At 41.9% G+C, this 10,941-nt stretch overlaps 1 protein-coding gene across 2 annotated transcripts in view; it reads left to right on the top strand.

Moving 5' to 3' along the window:
• The window catches only part of LOC107099161 (glutamate receptor ionotropic, NMDA 2B-like), a 140,951-nt gene extending 130,069 nt beyond the window's left edge, over positions 1 to 10,882 (top strand). The window contains exons 14-15 of one of the 2 annotated variants that reach the window (XM_015397178.1): positions 5,061 to 5,469; positions 7,030 to 10,882. In XM_015397178.1, coding sequence (XP_015252664.1) covers positions 5,061 to 5,469; positions 7,030 to 7,427 — 807 coding nt within the window. In that variant the 3' untranslated portion in view covers positions 7,428 to 10,882. Of the gene's footprint in view, positions 1 to 5,060; positions 6,064 to 7,029 lie in introns of both variants that reach the window. The other variant, XM_015397177.1, reaches the window with a different exon arrangement.
• Positions 10,883 to 10,941: the final 59 nt, after the last annotated feature.

Below are 10,941 nucleotides of genomic sequence, written 5' to 3'. Positions count from 1 at the left end.
CAAATCACATTTCTTCCCCATACTGATGCTCGGTTTGAACTGCAGGAGATTGTCTTGACCATGTCTACATGCCTAAATGCACTGAGTTTCCGCCATGTGATTGGCTGCTTAGAAATTAAGTGTTAACGAGCAGTTGGACAGGTGTACCTTATAAAGTGGCCGGTGAGTGTATATTACACCCGGCTCTGTAAAAGCCTTAAGATGCCAAATAGGAATTTCATGTCCTGTTTTTACAAGGAGTGATTTGTGGAATAGTTAGCAAAAATGAAAAGAAGCTATAGCAAAGAAAAACTTTTATGGTATTGCAAACTTCATACCAAACACATTTGGTTTATATAACAAGACAATTGTATTATGCTGAATTTGCATAATGTTACCTTTCAGAAAGCAGATAATTACTTTGTGCAAATTGTACTATACTTGTTACTGGAACAAAGGCCACCAGTGTTTATTTTTTTTTAAGAATTAAGGTCTTATTGTAATGCCATGTATTTTACATTCACATCGCTGAGGTGAAGTACCTTAAACAGCAATTACTTTTAATAGACCTGAAAAACGGATTTTGCTCATTGAACTGCATGCCTCTCAATCAAAGACACCTTTCAGAAGTAGCAGCTATTGAAACTATTGTTTTGGAATGAATTAGCTTAAGACTGCAGCTGCAATCCATAGTGGTTCAAATTCCATTTGTTTTAGTACGTGTGAAGATAATGACACCGAGAGAGTAAAAGAGGTCAGGTAATGGGAGAAGAGATAAACATCCAAGCAAGTGACAGAAAAATGGATGAGGTGAGAAGTACCAACATGGCAGTGTGCTCACAACCTTGGTTCCATTACCTTTCAGCCGGAGAAGCAGTAGATGAAGAGAGATAAAGACAGACAGCCCCATTGGAGCAGCTGTCGCTCATCAATGCACCCTGAAACCTAGATAATAAAAAAAAACACAAAGGGAGAACTGAGCCATGAGAAAGAAGAAGCTTGATGGTTAACAATTATGAATGCAGCTCAGTGACTTGGAAAGTGACTAAGAGACAGACAAAAACAGTTTTTGACAAGTTGACGCCTTCGAGGAACGTTGGCCCGCACACTCGCTGGTGGACAGTGAGTCGTCAACCTTTCAGTTCTGTCGCCTTGACCAGATTCTCCCAGCCTGTATTTAAATATGCTTGCTTGACCCTACAACCAAAAGGCTTTTTTTTCCCAGCACCAAAAGAACCATTTTACAATTCATTCAGCTACATACTTTTTTTGGCAATGGCAATTTGCGTTGATCACTCATAACAGTATGACCCACTTATGTTGTCCTGAAGCTCAATTACATCTGTATTGAAAAAGTTATTTACAGAGTGCAGCAACAAACAGCAGAGTTTGAGTCAGCGCCATGTGTTAAATCAGTTGACTTCTGCTGTTTGTTTAAAGTTAATGGTGTGGTTTTGTGACATTTTTCATAGATCAAACATTTAAAAAGTTATTTTTTGAGTATCTCTTTTTCATGCTTTTTTTTTGTTCTGTTTTCTTTGTTTTTCTGGGGGCTTTATAAACTTGAACCCTTCCATTTACCTTCCTGAGCAACTCCAGTACTGTTGCTGGGGATTTACCAGTTGGTATCCTGTTAGAGACTCGTCAGGGATATGCAGAGTGTCCGAAACAGCTGGTAGGTGAACGGATGAGAAAAGCCTATTGCAGAGGGAAACATATACTTGGCATTTAGATGGAGGCATTTAGTGAGGACAGAGAAGAGGACCTCAAATTGTGCAAAGACTTGGTCTGAACTATCTCTTCCTTTTCCACTGATTAGTAAGTGCAAATGTGTAAATGACCAGACAAAGACTTGGTTGACATCTGATGATCAGAGTTAGAATTATGAGATTGATGGATGCAGCAAACCATGTTGCCATGCTAGCAATGAACAGCATACTGGCAAAACAGGGGAGTGAGCTTGTATGTTGATTCCTGCTAAGGTCGTCTTTCTATTCCTCTGACATTAAACTCCTCTGTTTTTCCATTCACCCTTTTAATCTGCCTTAAGGAACTCCGCACAAATTTATAGCCATAGTGGGTATCCATCCAAATCAAACATGGTAAATACATTTACTATTGCAGTAATTGTACACAACTTGCAAAGCATTACACTTGCCCCTTCATGTTTTTTAATCAGAGACTTTAAATGGATTTTCCTGAGGACATGCCTGTCTATTTTTCTCAGTTTGATTACTTACAAAAAAGATATAATAAGCTACTTCTTAAGAGATGCTGTGGCACAGTAAAGACACTTTCAAATCATACCCGATGGAACCGTTGGGCACTTCTTGCCCTAGTCTACAAGAAGTTTTTTTCTTTTTTTTTATACTTTATTGATCTAACATTTATTGATCTCACAGAAATTTACCTATGCATTTAACCCATACCCATGGGGAGCAGTGGGCTTCCATTGTGGGGCGCCCAGCAGTGGCGGCTGGTGGAGTTTTTTCCAGGGGGTCTATAAATTAAAAATAGACGTATACCAAAAACCAATCAAATTATACTAAGTTATTCATATGAATGCCAACAACAAGAAACACTTTATAAAAACAAAACATAATTTCATGTACAGGTTTAATTTTTGTACATAAATGCTTTGTGAAGACAAATCTGTGTTTTGCATGGTCCAATAGTGTGTCGCAAACCTAAAAAAATAATGTATACGTTTGATAATGGAGAAGCTTTTAGTTAGCTTTATATTTTTTAATATACAAAAACTATTTTTTTTCTGTGACTGCATTTATTTAAGAGCAACTATGCAGATTAACAAACATCTAGAAAAAGTACACTATATTATATTATTTTCCATGTAAATTCAAGATTATTCATGCTTCTTTGCCTTTTCTAAAAAGTGCTTTAAATCAGTTATACCTGTCTTTATCCGTGTTGGGTCAGATCCTGATGTTTGAAAATGGAGGCAAGAAAAGCAGAATAAAGCATTAGCCTTGTCCATGCAGTTAGCCAAGCCTTGTAGTTAAATCAGGTCCTGGAAAAGGAACGTTTCTTGTGTCATATCTCTCTCTCTTTATTGCGTCTCCAACTCCTGTGACTGGACCTGCCAATCACCAGCAAAACGTCTGCACTATGGCGGGAGGTCGTGAGCAAATATACTTTCTGTCAGCTCGGGGCGCACCAGAGCTGTGCCCTGAGCTCTCCTATGCCTTTGTATTGCTGAGGAGCTACTGCACATGTACAGCTTTTAACTAGAGTCAATGGGCAAATATTTTTGTGCCCTAGGACAGAAATACGTACTTCACCAATCTGACCAAAAATTAAATAACGCTTTACTTGTCTTTAAAGATTAAATATTTATCTTGTACATCCAATAAATAAATATCAATATATCTCAAAAATATTTTACATTTTAATAAAAATTAAACTAGATGTACTTTTTTAATGTCTTAATCAGGGTCATTGGGTGGGTGGGGTGTGCCACTTGTGCCCTCTATTGATCAGCCCCTACTGGAGCCCACGGAGCAGTGTGGGGTTAACGGCCTTGCTCAGAGACCCAGAGTGGCAGTCTGTGGGAATGGGGCTTGAACTTAGAACCTCACAAGGATTGTGTGTAAAGTGGTAGGAGTATGGAAAGAAGAAACTATCAAATAACTTGATAGTTGTTATTACAGCACAAACACAACTCTGGTGGTGATATGCATAAACTAACTTGCACTATGACAAGTGGCATCACTTTCTGTAAAAATAGCATAATCCCCCAAAAATAATTTCAATTTACCCAGAAAAAAAGCCTTGAGTCGGTAAATCTCTTAGGTATCTTGAATCAGAAAAGATCGTCTTTCATCAGGCAATTATAACCACTAAGGGACCTTTGCCTACAAATGCACCAACACTCAACAGGAGTCTAAAAAGGCAACCAAACTTTGTCGTCTCTTCTTTTGGAACAATAACATATTTCAGTTGATATTAGTATGAGTAGTTGGCAGGACTCTGTAGAACATTATAATCGGTTTGCTTTATTGGTTGAACCAAGTATACCACCCTTTGTGGACTTGAATTTGAGATGCCTCTTAAAGAGCCTCATGAAATGGACTTGTTCCCACAGATGCTAATAACACAGTAAACTGAAACACTGAGTATTCTGACACCTTTCTATTAAAATAATACAACTAAAACAATAAATATGTCAGATGGAACAAAACGGACCAGCCTTCCCTTTTCCTGTGCATCACTGAGCCTAGGTCCTCCATTACTCTGGCAGTTTACCCATTTCCTTCCTTGCAGACTCCCGTCTGCCACTGCAGGACCACTGCAGACTCTAAGCTATATTATGTGGACCATGAAAAAAAAAACACTTAAATGTGATCATTTTTCCAGCTTCTAAAGGATTAACTTCAATGTTGATAGATATTGTCTATCAACATTGAAGTTGATAGACAAAAAAAAAAAAAAAATTATATATATTTTTTATTTTATTTATTTTTTTATTTATTTAGTGGTCATAATGTTGTCCGACCTACTGAAGCAGGTTGCTGTAATTGTCTTCCTCTTTCATATATAATATATTTTACTGTTTAGTGGATGAAACATGTAAAGCTCTTGTTTACACAGGCAGCTGCAATGGTGTAAGTGAAATTTAAATTGCATTGATTAATCCTATTGATTTGTGGTCAAAATCACAGGCTTAGTGCTTCTCATGTGGTATAAATCAAGACCCTGATCTGCTCTGCCCATTTCTAGTCTGTTATCTGGTCCTGAGCTTTGGAGTAAAGCTTATACGGACCGTACTCTTTCCTACAGATAATCCATTAATGAATGTGTATCCTATTACTGTTAAATAAAGAGTAAACACAAAGCATGGCAATACATCCCTTCTTGTTTCTGTTTTCCTCTAACTCTTAATTTTCGTCGCTGGCATTTGTCGTTTTCTTTCTCTATCTCCCCCTCTGACAAACCTTTATGGGTCCTTCTTTTCCCATGTATTTTACCTTTTACTTTCATTCCTTGTCTCAGTTTTCCTTTCCCTCCTATGGTCTATCTTACCCATTTTTTCTCTACCTTATTTTTCTATTTTCACTCTCCAGGGTATCTACAGCTGCATCCATGGGGTACAAATTGAGGAAAACAAGTCAACCATAGACTCACCCTCTTCCACCATAAAGAAGAACATGAACAACACCCACTCCAACATCCTACGGTTACTCCGAACTGCTAAAGACATGACTGCAGTCCCAGGTGTCAATGGCTCTCCACATGCAGCTCTAGAGTATAGCCATAGCAGTCGTGAAGCGGCCATCTATGATATCCAGAAGCACCGGCACAGCCTGGTGGGTCACCCATCTGACTGTAAGTCTGCTACACCTTACCCTCCAGAGGACCCCATGTTCAGTGACTACATCAGCGAGGTGGAGAGGACTTTTGGCAACTTGCCCCTGAAGGACAGCAACCTGTACCAGGACCATTACCGGCACCACCACCCGGCCTCGGCTCTGGGTATGTCCGGCCCCCCACCCAATAGGCCGCGTAGCTTAGGCAGCGCTAGCTCATTGGAAGGGGGCATGTTCGATGGTGACAGTTTGGGGGGAGGTGTAGCACCCATTTTTACCACACAGCCCCGTCCCTCCATGACTCACAGGAATACAAGTAAATTTGACCTGATTGCAGGCCACGCCGCTGCGGATGCCAATCAGGGTGGGTTCAAAGGAAGCAATGTTTACGGCAGGTTTTCTTTCAAAGGAGGAGCATCCAGCACAGGGCTCATCGGGGGACATGACAGGTACTGTGGTGGGGGTGGGGGAGGCTCAGGGGGTGACGACGGGAACATTCGCTCCGACGCCTCGGATATCTCCACCCACACTGTTACCTATGGAAACCTGGAGGGAAGCACCAAGAGGCGTAAGCAGTACAGGGACAGCCTGAAAAAGAGGCCAGCCTCTGCAAAGGTCAGACGGGAGCAGGACGAGATAGAGCTGAATGCCTTCAGGAAGAGACCCCACCACCACACCGTCCACCACCACTTCCCTCATGGGCCTCTGGCACACCGCCCGGTCTCACCTCCCGTGGAGCGGAAGAGGGGAGGAGGAACGGGTAATTCTTCACCTTACTTATTCCGCAAAGACAAAGACAACTTGAGGGATTTCTATGCGGACCAGTTTCGCTCCAAGGAGGGCAAGGCCAAGTGGGAGCAAGAGGGTGGAAGTGGAGGAAGCGGTGCGGGCGGTGGTAGTGGTGGTGGTATCTGTAAAAGTTTAGTGCCTGTGGAAGACTTTCTCAAAGGTAAAGGGAAAAAAACAGATGGCAAAGGTGGGCTTGGTGGAGTGTCAGCTGGGCAGCAGGCTCACACTTGCTGGGAGCAAGGAGCTTCTGGGCTTGGAGGTGGTGGCATTGCAGGGGGTGACTGGGAGTGTCGTAACTGCCACAGTGTTTGTCATCACAGTGGAGGAGGCAGCACATGCCAAGCTAGTGGGGCTGGGGGGAGTGGCAGTCGCCCCAGCTCTGCTACGCTTTGCAAACGCTGTGACTCCTGCAAGATACAGCCAAGCAACCTTTATAACATCAGTGAAGATAACAACATGATATTCAGCGGTATGAAGAGCAGCATAGGACCCAGTCAGACTCAGCGCAGGAAGCTAGGACCAGGTGGGAAGGTGTTGCGGAGGCAGCACTCCTATGATACCTTTGTAGATCTACAGAGAGAGGGAGCAGGTCGCATGGGTGGGGTCGGTGGTGGTGTTGGCGGGCCCTTTGCCCAGCCCCGAAGTGTGAGCTTGAAAGATAAAGACCGTTACATGGAGGGTCCCAGTCCCTATGCGCACATGTTTGAGAGATATTCAGGTGAAAGAGAGTCTCCAATGTTTGGAGGAATAGGTGGGGATAGAGTAGCAGGAGGGTCCTCCTTCAGTCTTTACCGTGGAGGAGAGGGTGGGTTGCATCGGCGTTCAGTGGGGGAGAGAGACCTTAGGGAAAGAGACAGAAATGTGATGGGAGGAGGGGGCGGTGGTGGTGGTAACAGAGGGGCCGGGACTTACTCCTTGTCTAAATCTCTCTACCCAGATAAGGTGAACCAGAACCCCTTCATCCCAACCTTCGGTGACGACCAGTGTCTATTACACGGTGCCAAACCGTACTACGTCAAAAAGCCACAGACGCCGCAGCAACAGCAGCAACTTCTCAACAACAGCCGAGGAGGAGGGGAATTCCGCAGCTCCATGGGAGCAACTTCCTATTTGCCCGCATCTGCCACAGCTGGGGTGATGTCCAATGTGGCCCCAAGATACCCCAAAGAGCTGTGCCTGGGTGGGGTGGGAGGGCCCATGGGGAACCACCACGGGGCCAACAAACTGCTGCCCGGAGGCAGGGACACGTTAGGTCTGGGACAGGGACAGAGACCCTTCAATGGTGCCAACGGACATGTCTATGAAAAGCTCTCGAGCATTGAGTCAGATGTCTAAGACTGAAGTCAGAGGAAGGGAGACATAGAGAAGATGAAGCGGGTAAAGAAATGAGGGGAAGAAGACCTAGGCTTATGACTTCTCTATATGACTAGAATGAAGGGTACACAGTATGTGTGGTCTCAGTCTACAAACAGGACAGGTTTTGAACAAAACACAAAGGCTGCTGACACAAAGTTTGGCAAAGCTTAAAGTGAACAAGTTTTTAATGAGACAAAAGGATTCTGGTGCTGCTCCAACGTTTGAGCTATCTGAAGGCGGGGTTAGAGGGAATAGGAAAAGGTGAGCTCAATTCTCCAGTCGCTGCTGTCCTCACATGCCTATGGTCTTTCCCTCCTTCCTGTTTGTTCACGCCAAAACAAACATGTTGTTAAGCAACGGATTTTACAATCATGAATGAGAAATCTACACTTCTGCAGAAGTAACAGGGTAAACTAACAATAATTGTATTGATGATGTTAATAATATTACTGAATATTATTCTAGTGTTTAATGATGATCAGTTTGGATTGTTTTTTATTACTATCATTATTTCATTTACTTAAATAGTTAATGTTATATATTTGTATGATGTTAATTCTTTCTTAGTTTACCAACATTTCAAGAGGCCGGGCAACCAGCTTTAATGATATTTGTTGGTTTCTTGTAACTTCTTTCCTATAAATTCTTCATGTTTGACTTTTTTTAAACTTTTCTTACTTCTGACTGCAGTGAAGTGTATGTAAGAGGCATGATAAGCTGAGTGCATTAAATGTACTTTTAAATTTGTGATTTTCTTTTCAGCTGCAGAAGCAACACCATCATACTGATTTGCAGTTTTTGTTCCTAACTTTGCCAATACCAAAAGGGTTTCTCAATTTGCACTGGATGTGCCTTAAAGGGACTTACACTGACTTTCTATCCATTTTCTTTTGATAGGAAGATCCTCTTGCAATCACTCATCTGATTTGGGAGTAAAGATATAAGAGACAATAGTCTAATGTAGTTTTACTTTTATCCTGTACATGAAACTAAGTTTGCAATGAACAAAATAAGAGACCGTGGGCATTAGTCCAAAACAAATTATACCACAACATTCCTTTACTTTCAGCTCTGAACTCAACGGAACTATGGGAGACTTATTTTATTTAAATCATATAATGATCATAAGCTCTTACCATGAAACAACCAATTTCCAAACAATCCTATGGCTTTAAAAAGAAACTAAAAGATCTACCATTACATAGTTATTTTTTTTTTATTATACCAGTAGTTAGGACAAATTTATTTTGTGAAAATACAACATATTTAATGTAAAAGGAAAAAATTAAGCTCTGCAACATTGACGTTCATACAGATTTTGAGGCTACCAGGCTGAAAAGGGTTATAAAAGTCATCTGGTTTTGTTTGAAGATAGTAAATGACTCTACCAGCACACCACAGGCACGCTAATACATTTTAAATAAGTTATTGTTTCTTCTCTGGAAAATGTAGCTTTTTCCTTGCTTTAAGATCAAAGTTGATAAAAAGATGACAAGCATATCTAAATTGAGCTTGTTCCATGATAGTTTGAAAGCTGCTCTCAATTTTTACCCTTCCTGTTATCTGCTTTAAGTGGCCCTCTTACTCGTATTCACAATTCAGTGAACCACATGCATAGGAAATGCACTTTTCTTAGATTACTTCTTAGATCTCCATCTACATAGTGATTTTACTGATTGGAAAAGATAAGCCATCTGGCAAGGTCCACAAAAAATTACATTTCAATATGTCTTCTGTTAAATATTCCATTAATACACACTAGTCAGAATTTTGGCAAAATCTGGCAGACAACATTGTTTTGTTTGGATAGTAAAATCTTTAAAATGTTTGTTATCCACTTTGTTTATTTAGTATTTTCCAATGAAACAAGCTTGGGCAGCGGGTCTATCTATATTAAAGTTTACAATATATACGCCGGGACCAGTTTGTGGCTGCAGCAATCTCAGGAGAGACTCCAAGACTTTCCCCTCCCCAGACAGCACCTCCAGCTCTGCTGGGAGACATGTATTCCCAGGTCAACCAAGGAACATAGTCTTTCCATTTTTTCCTAGGCTGTCCCCTGGGCCTCCTCCCGGTAACACCTCCGAAAAGAAGGTGTCCAGGGGGCATCCAGAATTGATGTCAAAGCCATCTCTGCTGACCTCTCTGGAGAAGCAGCTCTACTCAGAGCCTCTCCCTTTTAAAAAAAGCTGTTTTATTTTTGCCCTGGAAGGGTTATTACCACTGTCCTCCCTTGATCCTTTGCACTTATCCTCTATATGCATGCCATGGCCGGTTGCTGTCTATCCCTGTTCTCTCTCCCTGGTGGGCTTCTCCGATGCACAGCTGTCCTTATCTTGGCCAGCCGCAACCTCTTTCCCACCTTCAGTCCTTGGCTTGCCTTGCAGGCTTCTCCATTCTACCATTGTCCTTCTTCAAGCTCCTGCTGTTGTTCTATAGATCCAGAAGGGGGCACAGCTGGCCACCTCGTTCCGTTTCTGGTGTGCTCTCTGCAGATATTCTAGCACAGATTTCCCATTGCTCCTTTCTGAGCTCCTGAATGCCATCTCACCCTACCTCTTTTGTCAGGGTGTTCGGTCCCTCAATGCAGGAGGAACCGGGTCATGGATCGGCAGAAGTACCACTGAAAGCAGAGGAGGTGGTGGTATTCATTTCTATTAAGTTAAACAATCCAAAAAAAATAAAAAATCCAAGACACAGTCAATATGTTTTCATGAAGTTTAGGGAGGATTTTCTGAAGCTTTAAATAAGTGCAAGAAATACCTGAATTACTATTCAAACAGTATATGAGCAAATCTCAGAAATTAGCTCAACTAGCCATATAGCTGCTCTGACAATTGTCACGCTAATCAAATAGCAAACATCAGCAAAAATATAAGGGTAACATCTTATGTGCACAGTTAGTATTCTTGCTAAACATGTATATAAATGTGAAATCACAACCCAACAGCTGTAGTGGGTGACAAAATGGCGGGTACTCTTCCTGTTCCTTTTAAGGTTGCTGCAGACTAAATCAATCACATGACTGAGTAAGCAGCAACACTGACAGATCAATCACTTTTTCGACTTCAAAAAGTAAAGAAAGAACTGTAAGTCGATCTGTAAAGTCCCCAACCGCCATGCTGATGTGAAACTAACCACCAGCTAGATAACATAGTGGAGACTCTCGAAAATCCCCCCATTTAAATTCGCCAGCCATGATTTAACTGGTGCTTTCGCTGGCCTTAAAAATTGTTTCACTGGCCAGGCAAATTTCAAGGTGAGCAAAAGTGCTCCAGTACTCCATTAGAATGAAAGAGCCATTTATGCCGCCATTAACTTAGGCCCCGTCCACACGAAGTCAAAACGAACACGAAACGCTAATATTTTCCAGAACGTTTGTCGTAAAGACGGAGATGTATAATAAATGTGATCGTCCACACGAATGCATGAAAACGCTGCAAAATGTATGCCAGGTCTGTAAGTGGCGCTGTGGTGCCAAAGCAAAAATAGG

This window comes from Cyprinodon variegatus, unplaced genomic scaffold (assembly GCF_000732505.1).
Source record: "Cyprinodon variegatus isolate N-32 unplaced genomic scaffold, C_variegatus-1.0 Scaffold843, whole genome shotgun sequence".
In the NCBI taxonomy this organism is placed as follows: Eukaryota; Metazoa; Chordata; class Actinopteri; order Cyprinodontiformes; family Cyprinodontidae; genus Cyprinodon; species Cyprinodon variegatus.
Note: the sequence above shows the minus strand (reverse complement) of the source record. Positions and strands in the feature narration are given on the sequence as shown.